Raw genomic sequence first — 26,856 nt, forward strand, 5'->3', positions numbered from 1 at the left:
ACACATAAGCTAGCCTTCCGTCAACCATTCTTGGAAACAGTGCCTCCAGTTATGGCGCCTTAAAGCTCTGCCAGTTTGCACCAGACTCCAGTTCACAACCTTAAAATTCAGGTGTTCCTTCCTTCTTCTCAGAGTCTTTTCCCTTCCCAGATCCATTTCCTTTCCACGTATGAGGTGTTTTTAAGTTGTGAAACCCCTAGCTGATTTGCTGAGAAATTCCCAGAAACTGGGATAACTTACAGTGGCACTCCTTAGGGAGTAGGGGCAGTGGTGACTTGCCACAAGTGACCTGACATTGGGCACCACCACAGTAACTGCACAGCTAGTTAAGCCTGAACACAGAGTCTGGCAAAAAGGGAATGGGAATTTTTATTTTCTTATAGATATACAGAGTAGATTTTCTGAAGCCCACCCTTACCAGTACTTCCAGAGTGAGCAGACTGCTGGTGGGTTGCCAACTTGGCATTTCACACTTGTTTGTCTGTTTGCTGCCTGCCAGCAACCTTCCAGCACCTGCTTCCCTTGATGTGCCTGCTCAGTTCTCCTCCCTGCACCCCCACCATTTCACTGGTAACTTGCCTTATGCCGTGCTCCTGGTCAGGCCCCAAGTGCTAAGGGTGGAACACCTGTCTAACACACCTTGGTTGCAGCGCAGCCAGTCAACTGGCTTGCAGTGGCCTGGGCAATGGGCAGGTGGGAGTCATGCAGCTTCTTGCCTGACCAAGAGGCACGGGGGCTTGCCTCCGTGAGTCTTGCAACCTGAGACTCCCCACCTTGCCTGCTGCCTGAGTCCCCACCCCTCTCCTCTCTCACCTAAAGACAGCCATGATCCGAAACAGACAGTTCCTGGAGCCCTATGTCAGAGGACACTGCCATCTCTCAGCCTAGGTGGCTGGCTCAGGCAACTCAGTTTCTAGCTGTGGACCTACCAGGGAAGAAAAGGTGAAGTGAAAAGCCTGGCTTTTGTGCCTTCTGTGCCTTTTTTTTAATAATTAATTTTATTTAGTTATTTTTCAAGTACAGTTTTTTGTCTCTTTTTCCCATCCCAGCCTCCCCCGCCCCTTGCTCCCCACCTCCCTCCCATTTCCACCCCCCTTAGTTCTCGTCCCTGTGTCCTTCCTATTTGTTCCTCCAAATCCCTCCCCCTTTTTCCCCTTGACTTCCCTTCCTTCTCCCCTCTGGTCACTATCCCCTTGTTCTCTACTTCGGTGTCTTTGTGGTTTTTTTTTTCTCCTTGCTTGTTTGTTTTGTTGTTTAGCTTCCTGTTAAAGGTGAGATCATATGGTATTTGTCTTTCAGCACCTGGCCTATTTCACTCAGCATAATGCTTTCCAGTTCCATCCATGCTGTTGCAAATGGTAGTAGCTCCTTCTTTCTCTCTGCCGCATAGAATTCCATTGTGCATATGTACCACAATTTTTTGATCCATTCATTTACTGATGGGCACCTAGGTTGCTTCCAACTCTTGGCTATTGTAAATTGTGCTGCTATGAACATTGTGGTGCATAGGTTCTTCGATATTGATGTTTTAGCCTTTTTAAAACCCCACCCCCAATCCACAGTGCAGTGGAAGTAGATGGTAGAGTATATCTCCTATCCTTTCTAGTCTAGTTTTTGGTGCCCACGTTACATGCTTCTCTTTTTCCCAGTGTCTTAGCACCTATGCACTAGGAGTTGCCTTGGGAGTTGCGAGCATTTGCCCTCCTCCACACTTCACTCTCTGAGGCAGTTCCTCCCATTACACTGGGGACAGTTCTTTACAAAGAATCATTCACACCATTGAAAATTCTGTTCGTTAGAACTCTGCTTAAATGGAGTGACTTGTGGAAAACGTACATCACCAAACCAAGACTTAATTTCTAACCTAATTGTAGTTTGTACCTGCCAGTGAAGAATTATGCTGGTCATCATCAAGTATTATAATTCAACTAACAGATTTCTTTTGGAGTCTCCTAAAGAAAGGTGATAAAACAATGCACTTTCTCTGTTCTGCCTATAAGCTTTTCACTTTATATAGCTCCTCTGAGCTCCAAGACAGGATTTACCAATGGTTGAATGCAGCCATTTTTGTGATTATATTTACTTAGTTGAATTGTGTTTAATGATATAAATAGTGTTTTTTACACAATGTCAATGTACTGAGATTTTTTTCAGGACTTTTTTTGCAAGTACTGTGTAAGTTTAGGTAAATTTCTATTTTCACAATTTTTGAAACTAATACCAGCAGTGACACTATGTACAGAATGTGTGAACATATTGCTTCTCTTATGGCTAAATGGGACAACCACTATAGATTGTTGTTAGTGTGATAGTCAAGAACATTTATGTAGTGACTGTTGTGTTTATCATAATTATTTCCATTTTATTTATTTTACAGTTAGGCCAGTTTGGGGGGAAACTGCATTAGAGGTTTTAATTTATATCACTTATGAATTAATTTGAGTACAGTAAAAATGTCGTTAGGAACATATTTGATATAGAACGAGTTATGTAAGTCAGCTAATCACAAAAAGTTGTCAAAGTAACTTGTTCAAATCAGTTCTGAATTTTCCAATTTTTGAAACTGAAAAAGCAGGAAAGTCATTTTTGTGGTTAAAGTTTTGAGAATGGACCTATTGCAATGTTAGCAAGAGATCGTTTTCAAGGAAGGGTTCAGGGAATCAAGTACGTGGCGCCGGTTGTGTAAAGCCAGAGATTCAGTAATGAATACGTTCTCAGACATCTGAGGAACCTATGGAGCCGAGTCTGGACTAAGGTACCTACCTAGTTTGTTTCTATTTACAGGCCACCGCAGCAGCCTGTGGGTCATTTAATTGGAACCTAGTTTGGTAACTGCAAGGTACTTTTGACCGACTGATTCCCCCCCGACCCTAAACAGCGTTCAGTCCCTTAGCCCTCAAGAGAATAGTTCAAAATCCTCAGTGACCCACGGTTCGCGCACTACTAGCGTCCACAGGACATGGATCTCTGGAGCAATCTAAAACCCTAATGTAGCCTAATGCTCGAGGAGGGGCAAAGTAGGGAGCAGGGTGGAGGCAGCGGAAGTTGAGGTTGGGAGTAGGTCTAAAGAATTATTAGCCTCATTGTTCCGTCACTAGGTGACGGAGGCCACGGGAGTATAAAATGCGCCGTACCTGTTGGAAACAGGAGAAGCCTGGGAATCCTGGGCAAGTGCTGGCAGCCTAACCCCTTCACACCGGGCAGCTGATCAGCCCGCCAGTGCTGCAGATTCAACCTCCGCTTTCTGTCCAACTTACGTTGAGTAACTGCGTTCACATCTTTACCTTCGCCTCCGCATCCGAAAGCTATAGAAGTCGTGGTTGATCCCTCTGTAAAATGGTAAGTGTGCTACATATCTGATCTTATGACGGTCAATTTACTAGGTTTCAGTACGACTAGTTACGCCAATTTCCAGACCGCCATAGTCTGTTAGGCTCCAGGCCGCACAGCAGGTGAGCTATAGGAAACTTAGAGAAAGTTCACTGGCATTCCCCAGCTAAGACATTCCCACCTGAGTTCCGCCTCCTTTGTCTCCCGTCACCCACACCGCTTTATGAAAAAAAAAAAAAAATTGCCTTCCACGAAACCAGTCCGTGACGCCAGAAAGAGTGGGGAGCAGTGAGTAAAAATGGAGAAACTTTACCACAGTTAGGATTCCCGAAAGTGAAAGGGAAAGTAGTTGACTGAGGAGGAAAACTGGCAGGGTGCAGAGGATAATGGGAGAGCTAACAGTATCTTGGACTACGTTTAACTTCCCCAAACTGGTACTAACATAGAAATCGGTAAGTTTTCGCTACTTGTCAAGAATTCCCAGACTTTAGCAGGGCCCTGGAGTGGGGGTGGGAATATTGAGGGGGCGTGCGAACGTCTCGCGAGTTTTGAGACCGTTTATAAACGAGATTAAGTAGAATATGTCGCGAGGTTATCTCGAGAGTTTGAGATTTAAAGAACGCCACTCAGTCGCAAGTAACGGTAGAAATAATGCAGTTGGTAGTGGGCGGGGCAGGAAAAAAAAAAAAAGGAAGCCTAACGTCTTACGTAATGACGTATAGCTCTTGAACCTGATATATTGTTGCCTAGGCAAACCTGTGAAACTCGAAGTGTTATTACACCTCCTGACAAACTGGATCGCCCGGTGGATTCTCCGAGTCCTGGGTTTCCGTCAGCCATGAGGCATGTGGCGGCGGAAAACGCCCCCGAATTAGACCAGCAGGTGAGTTTAAATATGGCTGCTTACTGTATTTGTGGACTCTTTCCTCGTTTAACGGGCCTTGTGGCGTAGTCATAACTACTGGCTTTTACTTTATCTACATATCTAGTGGATTGCTGTTGGTGGGGCGGTACATGCATGGGGAAAGAAACTATTGAACTTTGTGGAGGAAACAAAATGGCAGTGGGCATGGTGACTGTAACTATTACTGGTTTGGGCGTGCTATACTACGTGCTGTGCTATACTACCGGCTGACGTACAATGGCGGCTTTTGTGTGCTTGCGCCACCTCGTAGACAGGGATTTGTGCGACCGTGGGAGAGGTGGTGGGGTAGACGTATAGAAAGACGGCCGCTTTTTTGTGTGTATGTTGACGGAGTTACGCCTGAGTGTACGGACCACGTTTAGGTCTATACTTGAGGTGTCTAGACAGCTACGTAGTATTCGCTGGGACCAAGTCGGGTTTTTCTCTGAATGATGGAGGCAGTCTGCTATATTGGGCTGCGTTGTTCTGCACTTGTGTCCTCTAACGGAAAATCTGCCCTAACGGACCCGGGCTGACAATTACTGTTAAAAAACCTACGGAATTAGCCTTGTCCTTCCCTACACATCTTTTGCTACCCGGCTATTGCCATGGGTGGTTTGGTTGATGAGGTTGTTTATAAAATATAAAGTTTTATTGTGCTGAAGACCCAGAAAGAGGTACCCCACAGGAAAAAGAATGGCTACGCCCCTTATTTTAACCGCGTCTGCAGATAATAGAAGTTTAGACCGTTGCTGTGACCCATCTGGGAGATGTGGGTCTACAGCTTACTTCTTTTATTTATTCTGACAGTAACTGAATGGCCATTTACCTCGGTGTGCACCGTGTCTTGGGGAGGGGCGGGGAGCACACAGTAAGTTATATATATATATTTACATAGCACAACAGTCTGTAGTGAAAAAGAAAAAACTCAAGACAACCGACATATGTAAAGATTTTTTACTGATTTGGCCTGTCTTGGTAGGAAAACGGGTAGGGGCACATAACTCAAACCTCTGACTTTCCTTCTTATGCGGTGTTGGAAGCGTGGTGTAGAATATTATATTACATCTGACAGTAGGAGTTACAGGCCTCTTTTGCAAGACAGTAAGCCTCTCTTGTTAAGCTTAAACTTACAAGTTTTAAGCCTCTACAAAACTTTTCTACTGAGTCGTTGAGACACCGTAACTGAACAACACCTTATCTTTGCATTTATCTTAAGACATTTATGGAATTATTTCAGGCAGCGGTTTTCAATCTCATTCATCTCATGGCATACATAAACTAATAACTAATATTCTGTAGCACACACTCCAAAAAAACAATTTGGACAACCTGACAGAAAGTAGATACAATTTTGGCCCATTCACACTACAGAGCTGATAACATTTTATTTCACCATAAAGTGGAAAATACATAAGAACCCTTCATTTGTCATGTATTGCCTGTTTTAAAAATTCTTATGCCACGCTAGCTGAAAATTGTTGATTTAAAACATGAACGTTTTACAAAATACATTTGACAGACTGCCAAATTCTCCTGAAACAAAGATTAATGACACAAAAATTGTATATGTTCAAATTTCACATGAATACTACAAACAATAGGATTTATAACATTTTATATGCAGCTAAAATGCATTAACTTTTGATAAACTGTGATATCTGGATCACTTGAATTTCATGGTAAGCAAATTCGATCTGGAAGATTTTGATAATTTAGAGAATAATATCAATTGGTAAATGTAAACTTGATAATGTCTTGGATTTTTTAATCTAGTTTATATATATATAGCAAGTGTTTATAAATATTAAAAGCAAGGTGGTAGCCTTGATTTTTGCTTTGGCCTTTTATACTTTTTAAACATTTATTGTGATCTATGTAGTTAATATACTGCTTGTAAGTGCCTCTTAGTAATACACAATACAATAGAGTACAATTAACTTTTCCTTTAGTGTTGAAATGTATCAATATAAAGGGACAGGTAGGAATGAAAATTACAGGTCTTTTTTAAAAATTTGGAATACCAGTTTGTGCCACTTTGTAACTATATGGTGAGTGATTTTTCTGTCCTTTTCTCATCTCCAAAATGGAAGAAATAAGTATTGTCTTCACCATATGGCAAGCATTAAATAATACAATGCTAAGTAAAATAATTATCACTACATGACAGGTGGAGGGTCTTGGTGTTACTGCTTGATTGTTACTACTGATTGATCCAAATTTAAAAGTTGCATAATTTTTAGGGGTGAAGAAACTCAGTCATGTTAAAATTCACCTAACATTTTTCAGGTAAAAGTTTTAGGATGTAAATAATAGCAAATAGAACTCCATTGTCTGTAATCGATGATACTCATTTTGTTTGGTGATTGCAGAATTTTTGTTATGGAAAATTGTTACAGTAAAACTTATTTCAGATGAATGTGTTTGAATCATCTATACTGGTCTGCTTCTGGCATCCAGGTCCTGCCTTTTTGCATTTGTCATACAGTGTAGACTTTTTTTCAAAGCATTCTTGCCCTGGCTGGTGTAGCTCAGTGGATTGAGCATGGACCTGCGAACCAGAGGATCCCAGTTCGATTCCCAGTCAGGGCACATGCCTGGGTTGCAGGCCGGTTCCCTGCAGGCCAGTTCCCAGCAGGGGACACACAAAAGACAACCATACATTGTTTCTCTCCCTCTCTTCTTTCCTTCCCCTCTAAAAATAAAAAATAAAGTCTTTTTTTTAAAAAGCATTCTTAATACCAAAAAGACTGGGCAGCTTGCTAGTAAATGCTACTTGGATAGGACTGGATTTTAGGACCTGATTGGTTCTTTGGCAAAACTATCTGTGCTTGACTTTCCTCCCCTTAGTATATGTAGCATGTCAGCATGTGAGCTATTAATAATCTCTCTCCTCCTAGTTTGCTGGTCTAGACCTGAACTCTTCTGATAATCAAAGTAAAGAGGGAAGTACAGCAAGCAGTAAGTAAACATTTTTTTTTTTGTCTAGAATCTTTACTAGAACTTAATGTTGATCTCTTATTGTACTTTACAATTTTAAAATAAAATTTTTCCCTACTTTTACATATTTGAAGTATTTTGGCATATCTGAGTAATATAAAACAGACTGGTTGGTCCTTTTTCATTGAAACAGTTACCAGTTACAAAAAAGTTAAGGTTATATGCATTTTTAGAAAACTACATATATGCACAGTATAAATTATGGTTGAGCATGAAAATATGAGGATATGCCCTTTTTCTTGGGGTTTGTTTATTCAGCCTAATAAAGACAGTCTACCTTTATGTGTTACAGCTAATGGTACCATTTCCCATGAAGTCTGGAGACTTAATGATAATAAGTAGCTACAGAGATTCTTAAACCATCAACAATATTAAATTTTTGGAAATGAAGATCTTTGGAAAGAGTCTGGGGCGGTGTTTCATTAGTATATTTATTTAGTTATTTTGAGATTTCATAGAGTTTAATATTCCTGTAGGGAAGGAGGTTGGTAGTTTATTATTTGGCAGCAGATCTCAGCTTGGACCCAGATATTCTGAAAAGCCTCTTTAAATTTGGTTACTTTTCGTTGCATCTTTTTTGCCATTATATGTTTATGCAAAGGATGTAATCATACTAACAGTTTGGGATACTTAATAAAAAGTCAGAAATTTAGTTAGAAAATTGGGTTTTTAGTTAATTTCCTTCTACTTTGTAAGTTAAGTTCTTTTGTTTCTTAATCATAGGCTAGATTGTTGACTTGAATCAGGAAACTCAATTCCCTGTTGAAATATTTTTTCCAGGTTTTATATATTTTTATGGTATGATTATCTTGTCAATAGAAGTAGCAGCACCTTTTGGGGTAATTTAAATTAGTTAATTGACTCAGTAGGCTTTTTGTTACAGTAATGGTTATAGTTATTAAGTGTTTTAAGTCACGTTAACTATTTCTTGAAATGGCAGGGCCTCTTAAAAACATTTGTTAAATAACCAGTAGTAGCTACTGCAGTGTACTTGGATTGAGGATTTCTTTTCTCACATTTCATGTTGCCAAGTTTGCTTCTCCCCACCTATTTGGGCTGGGGGGGGGGGGGTGCCTAGGATTTTAAAAAGCCTCTTAATTATTCATAACCAATTTGTAGATATTCCCCCCTGCAAAATATTTTTTAAACAATTTTAAAATTGTTTTCTGCCCTGGAGAATATTATAGGCTTTTAATTTTACATTTTATCTTTAGAAGGTCGTTATATACCTCCTCACTTAAGGAACAGAGAAGCATCAAAAGGTAGGTGCTTATGGCAACTTTGAGGTAATTCTGGGAAGTGTATACAGTTTTTCTTTTGTGCTTCTTTCTGTTTTCAATCACTTGCATTTCCTAACTTGGAACAAGTTAATGTAATGTTACTTAATGGATTGTTTTGTTTTGTTTTGTTTTTTAACCAACTTTGAGCTGAAAGTTTTAAGAGTATAATTTCACTACTCTTTGCTTTGTATATTTGTAAACATATGATTTCACTTGAAAGAGGTGTGTTTGTAGGGTGCCTAATTATGTAAAACTGCATGCTATGAGCTCCTACTTTACTGCTGTCTTAAAATGTTGTCATAGTGAAAATGCAGTTATTGCAGAAGAGTTCACAATTGCAAGATTTAAGCTTTGGGCAATTTTAATAGGTTCGAGGGATTGTATCATGTCACCTTTTTTGCCTTAACTTGATGTTACAGGGTTGGTCTGAAATTTTATTCAAGTAGATATCTTTTAGTGTCATGTTTTTAATGTGGAGTGATAGGTTATTAGGATCATATCATAGGTATAAATATTTGAGTGTTTGTATATTCACCAAGATATGGATCTCAGCTTTTTAAAAAAGGGAAAGTAAAGCCAATAGGAAAGAAGGTTTTAGACTAGCAATTGGGGTGGGTAGGTGTATCAGAAAAGGATAAACAAAATATAGTATAATTTCTATACTATAGAAAGGGCATTGTGCCTCCATATGTAGTGTATCATTTACAGTATTTAATATTATGGATTTTTGTATCTATAAGGTGATCTCTTAGCTGGTGATAGGGTTTTTTTCACAGTAACTACAGTGTTTTCATAATTATGAAAATATCTCCAAATCTATCTGCCTGGAATTTGCGTCTACAAATAGGTGTTTCAGAGGAAATGGCATTATCTTAGGAAGTTAAGGAGTGGAAAAGAAGTTAAAGATCTAATATTCTGCCCTGGCTAGTGTATCTCAGTGGATTTAGTGTAGTCCTGGTTTGCTTCCCTAACAGGATGCAGGCCTGGGTTGCAAGCCAGGTCTCCAGTTGGGGGAGTATGGAAGGCACCCATTTGATACTTCTTTTTTTCCCCTCTATAGATGTTTCCCACTATCTATAAATGAATTAATTAATAAATAAAATATTTAAATGCAATCTAACATTCTTTTTCTAGCCAGTGAAAGGTATTGGTAAAATGACTAGCTACTATTAGTGGAGCTATAGGAGAGGGAAAGTAACCTCATTAATTTGTAAACTCAAAATGTGTGAATGTGGTTAATTTTTGATTGAGTACATCATCTATCTGTCTATAGATATGTTCTAGAGACATGTCCATGGGGAAGCAATATCATTGGATACCTAGAGTTTGAAAAATAATATGCATGATTATGAAGTACAATATGGTTCCTCAGACTCTTATTTTGGCTATTAGTAGTGAAGCAGGAGAGACATTCATGACCGTGGATTGAGAAATCTTTGTTTCTAAGTACAGCGAATTTTTAAACTATTTAAGAAGTAGGTTGTGAATTTTCTAAAATTAGTATTCTCATGGGAAAATCTATTTGCTGTAAATGTTTCACTGTTCTGTGCCTAAAATTGTAAACATGTCATTTTTTTATGACCCAGTTGTTATAGTTTGTAAATACAGGTGTATTTCTATATGGGTGCTTCTGAGCATACTCTTCCCTTAAAAGTCTTCTAGAACAAAGTAGAAAGGATTAAAGCTCTTTAAATTGACTGCTTTTACTTAATTTCTTTCAGAGAATAGACTTAGCCAGATTGTTTTTCTGTGTTGAAAATACTCAGTTAATATGTCATATTTACATTGCTGTTGATAGGTTACTGCCACTTTGCTTTGTCCAAGTTTTTTTTATTGAATAAGTCTCTGTATTCATCACACCACTTACTGCATGTATCCCATATGAGTAGTTTGAGCATAGTTCAATGCCTGTAATTGGAGGTACGTCCTTTATGAATCTTGAAACACTGTCATAATACATTGGACATATTTCTTAATGGTAATCATTTTGTATATTTCTTCATTTAAGTCTTTCAGTGTAACTGACTGTACACAAGGTAACCTTGTATTTAATGGGAAATTCCAAAATGTGTATTGTATGGGCTGTACAGTATATATTGTAAGTTTTTATATTTGGGGTTTGTGAGTTTATATAGTTAGTGGTGGGACATAAAGGTAACTTAAGAGCTGCCCTGGTTGCTGCCTTTGACTTTTAAAGTTTGGGAGGTTCCTATTAAACTGTCATATGTTTTTGTGTTTGTTCAGTTGGAGTTTTGTTTTAGCAGTCATAGTTAAGATGACTTGGATGTTTTGTTAATTGTATACTTAAACTCTGTATGTGAACTAATACAAGCTTTTTGTGAACCAATGTCATTGCAGTCAAGTTTTAAAAAAACTCTTGCCACCGTCATGTTTAAATTAATCTCATTGTGGTAGGCTGTTTTGTTTTTAGGGGTAGTATTCATTCAGCTTGTTTTTAGGCCTCATCATAATACAAATAATGAGGTCTAAATTGACACTTGGTGCCTCCCCCATCCAAAGGAGAAGATAAGGAAACCACTTATTTGAAAAGTCAGGGATCTTCCTAAAATATTGTCAACTTCCAATTTTTGCTTTTTTTTTAAGGATTCCATGATAAAGAGAGTTCAGGATGGAGTTGTAGTAAAGATAAGGATGCATATAGCAGTTTTGGGTCTCGAGATTCAAGAGGAAAGTCCAGTTACTACAGTGATCGTGGAGGCGGATCACGGGGAAGGTAAACTCTAAGTTTGCAAATGTGTATACAAATAACAGTTTAGTAAACATCTCTAGTTTGATATTTTTATTCTATGAACTTCTCTTGATCTTTAGTCATGATTTTTCCCCCCTCAACAGATTATCTCTCTTAAGGACTTTAAGCAAAATGTTGGTTTATCAATCTTTTTAAAAATCTTTACTGTTTTTTTTTCTGTAAAACAAGTTACACACAATAACAGCATGTTCTTTGACAGAATGGATCTGTTATTTTTATAAAATTTATGGCATATCCAGTAGTTAAACATTTTATGTTGACTTATGGCATAAGGTTGATAAGTAGATCTGTTAAACAAATAAAACTAAAAATGTGAAGTCCTTTGAATAAGAGGCTTTTCCTTTATATCCACAATAATTGATACTCATGTTGTTTTTTATTAAACATATTTAGATTTTTATAAAATGAAATGTAAAATACATACTATTTACAAGTATATCAAAACTTAGTATATGAAATGTGTTAAATCCAAGAATAATAAAGGATGCTGTTTCAAAAAAGACTATAAATTATATCATATAATTATATATGTTATATATAATAGTGTAATTATGTGATATATATAATTACATATAACCACTGGTTAACTAGAGAGTCACATCTCATAAGTGAGATAACCAGAATTGAATTGTTGGTATCTTTGAAAGTTACTTGGTAACTCACAATTCTACAAATACACAAGTATGTGTTTAGAAAGATAGTAATATGATATTGGTTAAATGACATACCCTAATTGCTTGTGCTCTTCAGGTTTGGTGATCGTGGACGGAGTGACTCTGATGGTGTTGGCAGTCGTGACAGGACTGGTTTTGGCAAATATGAGCGCAGTGGATATAGTCGATGGTGTGACAAATCAGATGAAGATGATTGGTCAAAACCACTTCCACCAAGTGAACGTTTGGAGCAGTAAGTATTTGAAATGAATGTTGATTATTATGGAACTTACTGTTATAACATGTAATAATCACTTGATTTCAGGGAACTGTTTTCTGGAGGAAACACTGGGATTAACTTCGAAAAGTATGATGATATTCCAGTAGAGGCAACCGGCAGTAACTGTCCTCCACATATTGAAAGTGTAAGTTGTTTGAAAACAATTTTTTTACAGTTCCTCAAAGGTCATACCAAAAACAATTGGGTTATGAAAAGGGAGATACTGAAATTAATGTCACTATTATGAGTAGTCCTGGAGTAGGAAAAGTATCAAATATAGTACAAATCCAAAAACTGTGGTACATTAGACTCAGGAGTTCATTTTTTTTAAATGGTATTTTGCATAAAATCAGAGCAACTATAAACCCAGTCACACCTAGACATTTATTGGTTGCTTTCAGACTCACGTTAGTAGAAAACAAATTGCAAAATATAATGCATTTCTAGTGTATGTGTGTCTGATAGACCTGATTAAATTTCTCTTGACAGTTCAGCGATGTTGAAATGGGAGAGATTGTCATGGGTAATATTGCTCTTACTCGTTATACTCGTCCTACACCAGTACAAAAATATGCCATTCCTATTATCAAAGAAAAAAGAGACTTGATGGCTTGCGCCCAAACAGGTAAACTCACTAGATAAACAATAAAAATTAATCTTAACTGGGCTTAACACTAAAAATAATTATGGTAAATAATTTTCCATAATTTACTATGGTTAACATTATCTTGAATTAGGTAAAGGTTAAGTGAAGATGTCTCTTTTTATGTTATACCTTTGTCACCTTTGGATAAAACAAAGAGTTTTTATCTGTGTGTCTTGGGAAAGTTAAACTACCCTGTCAGCCTGGTATTACTGTAATGGGAGATTGTGAATGCAGTGGAGGGAAGGTTAGCAGTATAATTGGAATTGGAAGTATAAAATCAGTGAAGCCCCTGCGATCTGTGAAAATGTGGTAAGGAAAAGGTTCTTCCTGGCTTCTTCTAGTATTTAGGAAATCAGGGAATGGAAGGGGTAGGGTACATTAATCTGTAAAACTTGAGTCATTTATCAGTTAAGTTATTTCCTTCTTTAAAAAAAAGAAATATATTTCTTATATCTGAGGCCTTGGGCCAAACCCAGTAACGTTTAAGGGCTTCTGTAAAGCCCTTTACAATTAGACTCTTCAGGAAGTTTGCTGATTGCTGCTTTACATTCCAAAAGTACATAATAACACAAAAAATATTGAAATGGATGGAAGTCGATACCAGTTTATAGGCATACTTCCTGTGTTTTTGTAAAACTTACATATACTGGAATGAACATCATATTGTTTGACATAAATCATAGTCATTTGGCATTATTTGCTTAGCTGCGTAAATATACTATGTTATCCAAAAATGTATGCATTAGAGTAACTAAAATTATTTTATACTAAAAGAATATTTTCACATTATATTAATATTTTAAATTTAGAAGCCAGTTATTTTTTAACAGGGTCTGGAAAAACTGCAGCATTTCTTCTGCCCATCTTGAGTCAAATTTATACAGATGGTCCAGGAGAGACTTTGAAGGCAATAAAGGTAAAGGTTTTTGAATAAGGACTTTTTTCTTAGGAAATGTTTTGAAAATACCTATTTGCACCTTTATTCGTAAGCTGTGACAGATATATCATATTTACATTTCTGTACATTTTTTTAAATGTTATTTCTTTGAGACAAAGAAACATCAATTTTTTCTACTTATTTATGTACTCCTTGATTACTTGTTATATGTGCCTTGACGGGGAATTGAACTTACAACCTCAGTGTATCTGGAAGACAGTTATGCACATGACCTACCTGACCAGAGCTGTACATTTTCTTTCATTGTTTCTCCAGTGATAACTTGTATTTGTATTTTATTCTTAAATTACAAAGGGAGTTTTTTTTGTTGTTAGGACTTTTTGAAAGAATAAAAAAGTTTTAGGTATTTGAATGTAACTATAAATTGTGCTTATTTTTTAGGAAACTGGAAGGTATGGACGGCGTAAACAATATCCAATCTCCTTGGTTTTAGCTCCAACAAGAGAATTGGCCGTACAGATCTATGAGGAAGCCAGAAAAGTAAATGTGCATTTTACTTAGTATTGGTATTTTCATTAATTCTGCTTTTTTTATGACCACCTAATAAATTCTTTGCTTATAGTTTTCATACCGGTCTAGAGTTCGTCCTTGTGTGGTTTATGGTGGTGCTGATATCGGTCACCAAATTCGAGACTTAGAACGTGGGTGTCACTTGTTAGTAGCCACTCCAGGACGTCTAGTGGATATGATGGAACGGGGAAAGATTGGATTAGACTTCTGCAAGTATGTTAATTTTTATATATGGGTTATAAAATCTTAAAAATATTAGCAGTCATTAATTTCTTAGCACTTACTAGGATTAATTTTAAGACGTAAATGTACTTTTAACTTTCTTTGAAAATTAAAATTTTCAAAGAGGTTTTTACCTCTTTGGTTCTACTTGTTTGTTTTTTCAATTCACTGGTAGATGTGTGTTTATTGTCATTTTGTTCTTTTGTTTTTTTATTTTTTTAAAGAATCTTTAATATATATGTCATAATACTAGTTTGGTAGTGAAGAACTCCTTTACGTTTTTGTTGACTAGGAAACTCCTTATTTGTCCTTTGATAGTAAATGATAAACCTTTGCTGGATAGAGTAATCTTGGTTTGAAGGTCCTTGCTTTTCATCACTTTGAGTTTTTCTGCCAATCACTCTGGCCTGCAAAGGTTGTGTTGAAAAATCATCTGACATCTTATAGGAGCTCCCTTATAGGTAACTAACTGCTTTTCTTTTGCTACTTTTAAGATTCTCTCTTTATCTTTAACCTTTTATAGATTAATTATAATGTGTGTTGGTGTGGACCTCTTTGGGGACTCTCCATACTTCCTAGACTTGTATGTCTTTCTTTTACCAGGTTAAGGAAGTGTGCTTTGTTTTTTCTTTGTCTTCTCTTTCTTGACAGCCTCCCTTTGTTTCTATATTTTACATCTGCTACTTCTCCTGTGCTTCTTAACATAACCTGACATAGTGGTGTCCTGTTGGGTCCTGGGGCACAGCCTCCCCATTCATTCAATATTTATGCTCTAGGTTCTTCCTCTATAGGCTATACACACTTTGCATTTGTAATTGAGTATTGACTGCTATTGGCAAATTGATTATTGATAGTGGGAAGTGTGTAGTCTGAGGCCAATGAGCTGTAAGGATGGGCTACAACCTTTGTCCTCTGACTGTTGTGGAGGATCAGCTGAGCAAGGTCCCACTTCCCAAGGACTTAACTTCAGTTAATTCAGGGCACCAGGACTCTGGTGCCTGCTGAGTCCACCTTTCGAGTGTATAATCTGTGGATGTGATTGGGTATTGATGACATAGTCCAACTGTGCTGCCTCCTGGGAAGTGCATGCCAAGTGTGGCCACTGCTTTTGTTTTGGGGGCTACCTGGTATGAGCTACAAAGCAAATCAGCTGCTATTTGTGTGACCTTGGAGGTGCCCAGGTGAAGCCCAGCTGTGAACTACTATTGCCAGGCCTGAGGTCAGTTAGAATGCTAAGGCCAGATGCTGCTTATTACTGGGTTCTGTGACCCCATGAAAGATTTTAGGAAGGTTTCAAACAGGAGTAATGCCAGGCTATTTGTATCAAAAAATCATTTTAAACAGGTTGGGTTGGCCTGCTGTTGGGTGGGATGGTGCCTCAGAGTGATGTGAACAGTGTGAGGTAGGTTGGTGAATTCTCAGGAGAGCTCAGAAGAGGAATAATGGCCTCTCTGCAAGCCCTTCTCTCTGTGAGTAAGCTGTGCTTTACCTTCTCCTCTGCCAGTGTCTCAGTTTTTCACTCTGGTACCTGGCATTACAGTTTGTCCCTATATGTCTATAGTGGTTTTCAAGCTGCTGTCCCAGTGATAGAGCTCAGAGCAATTGATATAATGTAAGTCCTTGTGCAGGCCCTTTCACAGAAACTGCCTGGAACTCCAACAGTTTCTGTCTTCCACAGCCTTAGTCTACACTGGTTTTTTATAGCCAGGAGTTATGGGGACTTGTCTTCCTAGTACAGGAACCCTGGGTGGAAGAGGCGGGTATGAGGTCATGACCACTTGGAACCTCTGCAGCCAATATGTCCCTCCTGATTTTATCATTATATGTGGGAATAGGATCTGCATCTTTGCCCTTTCTACCAGTCTTGATGTGGCTGCTGCTTAAATTCTCTCCCATTCAGAGAGAGAATTTAACAGAACTCCCATTCAGCCAAATTTCAGGAAGTTGTGAGAATAGTGGCTGTCTTACAGTTCAGTTATAATTTTGCTGTGTTTTAGGTTTATCTACCCATCATCTGGACCAGAAGTTGGTATCTTTTTACTGAAAATTACAATTAACATGTATAGTTGCTTGGAAAAATGATAGGTAATTAGATTATGTGATCTGTGTGTTTCACATGTGTTGAAATGTTAGGCTAATATGACTATATTAATATAACTACAGACATAGCTATACTTAGTGTTCAGTTTTTCATCTAATTCTAAATTGCATCTTTTGTGACAGATACTTAGTATTGGACGAAGCTGACAGGATGCTAGACATGGGATTTGAACCTCAGATACGTCGTATAGTTGAACAAGATACTATGCCACCAAAAGGTGTTCGCCACACAATGATGTTTAGTGCTACTTTTCCTAAGGAAATACAGGTACTGTTTGATATAATTTTTAGACTATTTTTGTTTATAAATAATATGTTGTCTTCAGATAAAGGAGTTAATGTTTCTTACCTTTCAGATGCTTGCTCGTGATTTCTTGGATGAGTATATCTTTCTGGCTGTAGGCAGAGTTGGCTCTACCTCTGAGAACATCACACAAAAAGTAGTTTGGGTGGAAGAGTCAGACAAACGGTCATTTCTGCTTGATCTTTTAAATGCAACAGGTAAAGTGATACATAGAAATAGTGTTAGTTAGATGTAGGAAAATGGTTTTGGGTGACCTTAACTCCTACCCTTCTTTTCCCCAATTTTCTAAGCTTTAAAACAAAGCATATTTTAATTATCTGAAGTATGCCTGACAATTTAAGATTAAAGAATTAAGCCAGTTGATACTTAGATCCTATCAAATCAATGGTTGATGCTATATTGCTGTTGATAAAGAAAACCGTTACATATAATTTTTCAGGGAGAGATTCTCTTACGTTAGTGTTTGTGGAGACCAAAAAGGGTGCTGATTCTCTGGAGGATTTCTTATACCATGAAGGATATGCTTGTACTAGTATCCATGGAGATCGATCACAAAGAGATAGAGAAGAAGCTCTTCACCAGTTTCGCTCAGGAAAAAGCCCAATTCTAGTGGCTACAGCTGTGAGCATATTTTTATTTTTGAGTTAAGCATGTTTGAATATTGCCTCTTTTCTAACAAAATTTTTTTTCAGGTGGCCGCAAGAGGACTAGACATTTCTAATGTGAAACATGTTATTAATTTTGATTTGCCAAGTGATATTGAAGAATATGTACATAGGATTGGTCGTACAGGACGTGTAGGAAACCTTGGTAAGTGTTCAGTGATTTGATGGTTTGACACAGAGCCTGGATACTTAAACCCTTATTTTCAAAGGGAAAAGTGACATCACCTGTGAGACATTAAAAGTTTCAGGTTTAGTTTCTTATATTGGTTACATTTTAGGTGGTAGGGTCAAGTTTTTGTGTTTTAGTAAGTGTTCTACATATTAAAGTATGAATACAGGGCAGCTTGATGGAAATATAGATAATATGTCTTTTGGGGGTTTGGTTTTTGTTGTATTTTTCTTTCTGTTACAGGTCTTGCCACCTCGTTTTTTAACGAAAGAAATATAAATATTACGAAGGATTTATTGGATCTTCTCATTGAAGCTAAACAAGAAGTGCCATCTTGGTTAGAAAATATGGCTTACGAACATCCCTATAAGGGTAGCAGTCGTGGACGTTCTAAGAGGTATAGGTTATTTGGATTACTCATTCTTAGTACTCTTTACTTTGGGTAGGAATTTATGTTGAATGTTAACTAAAACACTGCTGCTAGTTACATGCTTTGGGCAAGGAATGCTATTAGAAACAGTGACATAAATTTGTGTTAGCTTTACTAATGAGGCCTTTGGAAATATTACACGCATTGACAACAATGGGAAATCAGAAATTAGAGTTTGGGGGTATGTGTATGTTCATTGTCATTTTTATTGAATTTTATATTCCCAGATCATTGTATATGTTTTTCTTTATGGCAGATTCAGTGGAGGATTTGGTGCTAGAGATTATCGACAAAGTAGCAGTTCCAGCTTTAATAGTAGTCGTGGAAGCAGTAGCCGCAGTAGTGGAGGTGGTCATAGCAGCAACAGAGGATTTGGTGGAGGTAATATTAATCTTCCCCTTTTATAACTTTGGAAAGAGGCTTTTTCAATGAATAGCATATTGGAGAAATTTTATTTTCAAAGAACACAAAATTGAATATTGTAGGGTTCTTTTGTGGGTTTTTTTTTTACTTATATCACAGTACACTGGCTAACCCTAATATCTCTCTAAACCTTTATTAATAGGTGGCTATGGAGGCTTCTACACTAGTGACGGATATGGAGGAAATTATAACTCCCAGGGGGTTGACTGGTGGGGCAACTGAACCAGCTCTGCAGCAACATCACCCTTTCAAATGAGCTAATATGGAAACCACATGTAACTTAGACTATATCGTGTAGCTTTAAGAACTTGCAGTACATTATTAGGTGTGATTCTCCTGAAAATTCATGGAAGCCGAAAGTCACAAGAAGAAAGGAACAATAACAACACCATTCAGAAGCTGGTTCAGAGACTTAATTGCTCTACTTTGGTTTAATACCCTTCTGCTAATTTTCCATCCCAAACTGCATTTATAACTTTGTGACTGAGAATTATTTGTTTGTTAATGTACTGTAACTTTAACTTTAGACAATATATGATGTCCTGTTGGCTCAATAATGGTCTAGATATCAATTGTTTTTGACAAAATAAATTACTGAACGTAGGCTAAAATCAAGCTTTTGCACACAGATGTGATAAAAACTTAACAGGAGTCATCAATTTATCGATAAATATTACAGCGTTTTAAAAAATGTAGGCAGTAGCCTCTAGTAATTTTTGATACTTGCAGGCTGGGGAGAACATCTTAAGCAAAATTAGTTGCTAATGTGGCAAAATGTACATTGTTGAAGTTCTGACTTGCTCACTGTGCTGTGGACAAGCACTTAAAACCTTATCTGTCGTTCCAATTATGACAAGGTGGCATATATGAATACAGCTATACATTTTTCAAAGCACTCTTCAAAGTTAATGCAAGTTTATACAACAATTTCTCTTTTACTGCATATTATAAGTTAGTCAAGTGTGTCCATACTATTACAGGGAAAGTTTAAGTGATTTTTTTTCAAGTGTTTTGGGGGAATTTAGACTAGATTATTTTAATGCCTGCCATAAATAAAATTGAAACGGTAGAGTGGTTGACCATGGCAATGACCTGTCCTCTTTATGGACATGGTTGGAACTTGATCTGTAATACATACTAGTGTTGGTGTGTTTTGGTTAAGAGGATAAGAACAGGGAGAATTACACAGCAGGCTTAATTTAATACAGAAATTCACATTACTTTCTTTAAGCTGTGTTGAATGTTAAAATGGCTTACACTTGTAGACTTTGTAAATGCGACTAACAACAAACTGAAATCCTTGAGATTACACAGGTTGGAAAAACATACTAAGTATACAAGATGTTTTTCTATATATGTTATTTTAGCCTTATTTTAGTTGTATAGGTTTCCACTGTATTTATAACTCTTTATGTTAAATTTCACCAAAGACGATTGCTCATCACTAAAAATGCCTCTACCACTTGAGATTTTGTGCTGATTCTATGGCTAGATATTAGTGATCTTTACAAACTAATTTTTATGGTGTCTTCAGGAAGCAAAAATTTCTTAAAAGTGCAATAGATTTTCAAGCATATTGTGCCTTGCTCTAAAACTTTATTAAGTAGGTGAACTTGACAGTATTGAGATCATTTGTTATGGTGCTATTTCATTTAGTATTGGTGTAGAATCTTGTACACTTTGCCCATAACATTTTACAAAGTACTTATTTTATTGCACATTCAGAGAATTTTCATATATATACACATACACATGCACACATATGCAGCACACATACAAGTTTTGTGTGTGTGTCCTTAAACTTCCAATCTTATTTTATCTCTTGGAAATTGTTAAATGCAGCTTAAGAACTAGATTCTAAAATTTTGTTTGGGACCAGAGACTGATACTTGTGAAGAATTGTTTGTACATGACAGATTTTAGATACTTTTACTGCTAGTTTGTGTAATATTTATTGAACATTTTGACAAATATTTATTTTTGTAAGCCTAGAGTAATTCTGTGAAAGTGTAAAAAAACTTGACCAAAAGATATAGAAACACACTGGCATTTAAATGTCATCATATGTGAAATCATACATTTCAGAGTAGTGTGAGCTTTTAATGTTGAGGCCTGTTAAACTTGAGTCAAATTAGCAGTCCTGGCTTTGTCAGTGTAACTAGTTGTAACATTCTGGCAAAATTTAAGGCAAAATTGGCAATTTAAGATATGCCAAGGTTTTGATATATTTGTCTTAAAATATTAATGATAAACTTTGTAAACACTAAGAGGAAAATTCCACATTCCCAAAGGTTTTTTTTAGTTAAGTGTTTTTGTTTAGTTTAATTTTCACTGACTTTGTGGCTTATTTGCAGTCCTCAGCCATGTGGTTATCTTTATATATTGCCATAATCTGTGACTTGGACATTCATTTTCATCAGTGAGTAAGTAAGGATTGGTTTAAACTTAGTTTGTGAAGTCATTGAGCCTCAACATATCATAGGTTTGGAGGTTGTTTACTATTTTAGTTGTACATGCTAGTACTGCATGTGCTGTGTTTATTCTCATTTTACTAAAATAAAAAGTTGAACACAATCTTTTTGCTATCTGTTTTGACTTAATAAGAAAGGTAGAAGTGTAATTGTGCTCTCAACCTGAATAATTGAAAATTCTTGGTTATTTTTGAACATTTCTTGATTAACTGCTGAAGCTATTTTGAAATACCTCTTCTTCATGGAGTAGTAAGTACTCCTATGCCCTTAGGTGGTGTAAGGGATGTCTGAAGCAGAATTTTTATTATAAATCCCAGTAATCTAAAAGACTTTTGTATAACTGGTATAACATGGGTAGCATTAATCTATATAAGGATCCAGAATTAATTAGAACAGGTCAAAGATAGCAAAGATGACATAGATGCCCAGTCTCCAACTTCAGTTCCTTTTGTTGGCTAATAATTTATTGCTCTTACACTCATGTAGTCAACCACTATGAATTAGCAGATTATAACAGCCAAACCATCTTAAACATTATAATAATATGAAAAAATGGTTAAGGTAATCAACATCAATGTTTTTTATGTCCCTTTACACCTAACTTCTCACTATAAAGAGTACTATTTTATATTCTTGTGTAATTTCTTTCACACATTGTTACCTCTGAGATAACAATATGCCTACTTTTTAGTCTACTCTGATAGCTTTGTAGAATTAAGTTATATGCTGAGTCTCTGGGTTGATGGCAGCAAAGATTAGTGGTAGCTTTATAGCTAAGGAACAACTTGGGCATCAGTATGTGGGAAATTAGTATGAGGACAGAAATACGGGGTAAAGGTGGAAGAATTCTGGTTTATCTAAACAAGACTCTTTGTGAAGGTAGACCAGGTCATTAGACAACACCTGGAATAGATTTGGAAAATAAGGATGGTGAATGAAGAGCCTCATTTTTTTATAGATCACATACTGAACATGGGATTCTAGCTAACCTGATTAGTTGGTAAACTCGGGCAGTACATACACAAACACTGTTGCCCATTTTATGATTTAGCCCTGAGATTTTCCATGATTTTTCATTTCTCAAGACATTGAAAATTTTGAGAATGTGACTTGCACTAACAGGTTAAACTATTTAAAATTGAGTCTTGCTACAAAAGCTGAAATGATTGTTATGTGGTAATTTGTATCTGTAACAAATACCGGGGAAGTGAAAACTTGTTTTTAATTTTTTACTTTAAGAGAAGGGAGTTGCCTCTGACATGCCCCTAACTGAGGACATGACCCACATGCTGCCAGAGCAACCCAGGCAGGTGCTCTGACTGAGAGTTGATCTAGTGACCTTTTGGTTCACAGGCCAGTTCTCAATCCACTGAGCCACTCTAGCCAGGGCAGTGAGATTGAAATTTTTAAGAATGATACTCAGGCCCTGGTTGGACAGCTTGGAGTGAGTGTTCTATACCTCAAAAGGTTGAGGATTTGGTCCCGTCAGGGTATTTATGGGAGGAAGTCGATGAATGTTTCTCACATCAGTGTTCCTCTTTCCTTTTCTCTCTAAAATCAAAAAATCATCCTCAAGTGAGGGGTTTTTTAAATCATACTAATGATTTCCAAGCTGTAAAAGTAAAAAACATAGCTTCTCCATCAGTAACTTATTTTCACACATGTATTGTGGTACACACAATTTTTTCAGGGATGTTTTAAGTTTACAATGTAAATAGGTAGAAATAAAATACTTTAAAACAATGAGTCACATAATAATCTGTGTTGAATAGTTTTGTATGTTTCACATTTTAAAAGCCATACAGTTTAAAAATATGTTTCATGCCTTGATTGGAGTGGCTCATTGGATTTAGTGTAGGCCTATTAACCAAAGGGTCACCAGTTCAATTTTTAGGAGCACCTGCTTGGGCTATGGGCCAGGTCCCCAGTGGAGGTGTTGAGAGACAACCAATGGATGTTTCTATCACACATTGATGTTTCTCTCCCTCAGTTTCTCCCCCCACCTATAAAAATATATAATCTTTAAAAAATTAAAATAATCTTAAGTAGTCTCATTATTACAATTTAAACTAGAAAATTGTATTTGGTTTTCTGAAATTATATTTTATGGATTAGCTATTACAATTCCAGTTTTTCCCCTTTAGCCATGTTCTACCCAGCACCCCTAACTCCCTCAGGTAATGGCCCACCACTGCTTCTGTCTGTGAGTCATGCCTATAAGTTCTTTGGCCACTTTATTTTCTATACTTTACGTCCCCATAGCTACTCTGTAACTACAAGTTTATACTTTTTAAAAAGGATTTTATTTATTTTGAGAGACCAGGAAAAGGAGAGAAACACCAATGTAAGGCTGCCTCTCACACGCTCTCTACTGGGGAGTTGGCCAGCAACCCAGGCATGTGCCCTGACTGGGAATTGAAGTAGTGACCCTTGGGTTCAAAGGCCCGCAATCAATCCACTGAGCCACACCAACCAGGGCTCAATTGTACTCTTTAATCTCCTCACCTCTCCACCCATTTCCTCCAGATTTCCTTCCCATCTGGCAAACATCAAAATGTTTTCATATTCATGGTTCTCGGTTCTTGTTTGCTTAGTTTGGTTTTTAGATTTAATTGATAGGTTTTTATTGCTATTTTGTTGCTCATAGTTTTGAATTTTTTCTGAGCCCCTTTTTAACATTTTACATGATGGTTTGGTGATGATGAACTCCTTTAGTTCCTTGTCTCAGAAGTACTTTATCTGCCCTTTGATTCTACATTGTGTCTTTGCTTTGGGTAGAGCAAACTTGACTGTACATCCCCACTTTTTATGACTTTGAACCTTTCTTACAGGAATTATCCTGTCGGTAACTAAGTGCTCTTCTTTGGCTGCTTTTGAGATTCTTTAACCTTTGGCATTTAATTAGGATGGCTTTTGGAGTTGGGCCTCTTTGGATCCAACTTATTTGGGACTCTATGCTTCCTGGCCTTGCATATCTATTTCCATCACAAAGTAAGGGATTTTTTTTTCAAATAGATTTCCAATTTCTTGCTCTTTTCTCCTTCTTACACTGCTATGATGCAAATGTTGGACCTTTTGAAGTTGTTTCAGAGGCTGTTTGTAATATCCTCATCTTTCAGGATTTTTTTTCTTGTTCTGAATGGCTTTTGTTTCCTTATGGTCCAGATCATTGATTGATATGATTCTCCACTTCATCCACTGTACTGTTGTTTCCCTGTAAATTGTTCTTTCTTTCAATTAGTGTATCCTTTGTTTCTAACTGGATCTGTTTTACGCTGCTGAGGTCATGTCTAAGTTCCTCAAGCATCCTTATAACCAGTGTTTTGAACACTGAATCTGATGAATTGCCTGTTTTTATTTTATTGAGCTCTTTCTCTGGAGTTTTCATCTGTTCTTTCATTTGGGCCATGTTTCTTGGTGTCCTCATTTTGGCAGCCTCCCTGTGTTTGTTTTTATGTATTAGGTAGAGCTGCTTTGACTCTGTTTCTTAGTAATGTGGCCTAATGTAGGTGTACTATAGGGTCCAGTGGCACAGCCTCCTGTATCACCCAAGTTGGTACTTGAGATGTGCCTTTTGTGTGGGCTGAGTATACCGCCCTCTTGTAATTGAGTCTTGGTTGGTGTTGGCAGGCCAGTGGGTGGGAGGGTTAACCCAGGTCAATCTGCTGCAAGGACTGGTTGTGACCACTGATCACCACTTTCCACCATCCACCCTCTACCCTTTATGGAGGATCTGCAGGGTGGTGGTAGTCTGATGTGTGTGCTGTCCACTGAGTGTGCAGGCCCTGGTATTTTCCAGGTGGTGTGAGCTAGTGTGAACCCCTCATCTGTGTTTTGCCCAGGGCCACCCTGCCAGAGCTATAAAACAATGTGAGATGACTGCCACTTGTGCTGGGCTTGGAGTTTCCCAGGTGAACCCAAGCTGTGAGTCTAGGCTGGCTGTTGCTAGTGCCATATGTAGGGCCCCTCAGCAAGAGGTATGGGGGCCAGGGCTCACTGAGGTTGGCTACTGCTTGTTTGAGAGACCTTAGGAAGTTGTGTGGCATGAGCCAAGACCAGCCATTCACATGGAAAAGCAGCTTGGATGGATGTGAAAATTTGGTAGGCAGAGTCTCTGGGCATTTCCAAGTTAAGTGTAAGCCATGTTATTGGAATCTCAAATATGACACCTCCGTTCTGGTTGTATGGGGGAAGAGTTCACAAAAGGGGCAGTGGCCTCTGCCCACCTTTCTGTTATGGAAAAAGCCATCCCCTAGCTCTTGTCTTGATGCCAGACACCATTTCCTCACCATATGTCACTGGTCCTTTCAGGTTGCTACCCTGATGCTGGAGTTCAAAGGAGATGAATGAGTAAGTCCATGTGTGGTTCAAGAGGGACTGCTTGGGTATCCAGCAGTTTCTTGCACTCACTACCCACTCATTTCTTGCACGCACTACCCACTCATTTTTGGAGCCAGCAGTTATGGGAACATATCTCCCTGACAGTAGAATCCTCTGCTGGGACCGCTCAATCTTGAGACATCCCTCCCAAGTTGTTATACACCATATGTGAGTGAGAGAGCAGCCCAATCCATGTCTTCACCTCTCCTACCAATCTGAGTGGATGTGGGTTTTTTAATTCTGTAGTAAGACTTCCATTCAACTCAATTTCTGATGGTTGTGAGTGATGCTGATTCTATATTTTAGTTATAATTTCATGTTGTTCTGTGAAGAGGCAAGCTCTGTTTACCTATGCCACTATGTTGACCACATGTCCCAAAAATTTTATTTGTATGAGCATGGAAAACTAGACTTTTTAGTAAATTTAGGTAATATGTGTTGTATTTCATGGATTTGTAAATTTATGATCCTGGGAAAAGGCAAATACAATTAGCTATTCTTCAAATTTTTATTTGTCTTTATCTTGCAAAAGTTTGTGGTACTTCCAGGGACTTTCTACTAAAAAGAAAGCTTGAAACATGAACAGAAGTAGCTTTTTGCTGCCTGCAGTAATGTTTTCTTCTGACATACTTGTGGGATTTTTTTCTACTATGACCAATTCTGCAACTACCTGACAAATGAATTCTGGCATTTAAGTCCTGGAGTCAGCACAGACTGCAGAGGTTAAAGGCTGAAAATTTCACAAGAGTATCCCCCTTATTAGATGGCAAATGTAAAAGGGGCTATAGGACACCACACTTTGCCTAATTACAAATTTAGGGTTTAATTATTTTGCTATAGTATAACAACTCTGAAAAGTACTAATAGCAGTTTATTACAAAGAGCACAGCCAAGAAATGGGCAAATGGGCAGAGATTCATAGGCCAGGGTGTAAAGAAAGAGGGAGGTGGCAAAGAACTTACATGCTTTCTTAACATACCATCCTTCATGCACCTTGATGTGTTCACAAACTTGGAAGTCTCTGATTATCATTGTCCCAGAATTTATATAACCCAGTCTCTACTTCCTATGTTCCTCAGAAGTCAAGCAATGGGAGTTAAAAGTGCCTCCCCTCTAAGCCTATGGTCTTGGTGGTAAAAGACAAGTCTGTGTCATTCATAGTGTTTGTGCATTGACAGTTGTTTTAGAAGTTAATTTGGCATGTATCAGAAATAAATATTTGAAGAATTCTACTTAAAGGATACAAACAAGTAAAGATAACTCTTAAATAATACTCATTGTTGCATTGTTTGTAATAGCTAATACAGGAAACAATCTGGTTCAAAGGTAGGAGTTAACTCCTAATTTATGGTATATCTGCC

General features: G+C 37.4%; 1 protein-coding gene across 1 annotated transcript; it reads left to right on the forward strand.

Annotated features, from left to right (window-relative positions):
• The first annotated feature begins 3,065 nt into the window (after positions 1-3,065).
• On the forward strand, positions 3,066-21,223 carry LOC128627870 (ATP-dependent RNA helicase DDX3X-like). Its single transcript, XM_053668199.1, has 18 exons — positions 3,066-3,339; positions 4,081-4,213; positions 7,135-7,195; positions 8,449-8,496; positions 11,119-11,248; positions 12,035-12,190; positions 12,263-12,362; positions 12,707-12,842; positions 13,694-13,779; positions 14,203-14,301; positions 14,384-14,544; positions 16,777-16,921; positions 17,010-17,154; positions 17,397-17,578; positions 17,650-17,767; positions 18,035-18,188; positions 18,478-18,602; positions 18,787-21,223. The coding sequence occupies exons 2-18, from the start codon at positions 4,169-4,171 to the stop codon at positions 18,864-18,866; spliced, it is 1,971 nt and encodes a 656-aa protein (XP_053524174.1). The 5' UTR covers positions 3,066-3,339; positions 4,081-4,168; the 3' UTR covers positions 18,867-21,223.
• Positions 21,224-26,856: the final 5,633 nt, after the last annotated feature.

The sequence above is a fragment of the Artibeus jamaicensis genome, unplaced genomic scaffold (assembly GCF_021234435.1).
Source record: "Artibeus jamaicensis isolate MK-2021 breed Jamaican fruit bat unplaced genomic scaffold, CSHL_Jam_final contig_478, whole genome shotgun sequence".
Classification (NCBI taxonomy): Eukaryota; Metazoa; Chordata; class Mammalia; order Chiroptera; family Phyllostomidae; genus Artibeus; species Artibeus jamaicensis.

Bases quoted from the DNA above. Each gene is read 5' to 3' on its own strand.
- LOC128627870 (XM_053668199.1), top strand. From the start codon at position 4,169: ATGAGGCATGTGGCGGCGGAAAACGCCCCCGAATTAGACCAGCAG. The intron at 8,497-11,118 runs GTAGGTGCTTAT...TTTTTTTTTAAG, and splicing joins GAACAGAGAAGCATCAAAAG to GATTCCATGATAAAGAGAGT. The intron at 12,363-12,706 runs GTAAGTTGTTTG...TTCTCTTGACAG, and splicing joins GTCCTCCACATATTGAAAGT to TTCAGCGATGTTGAAATGGG.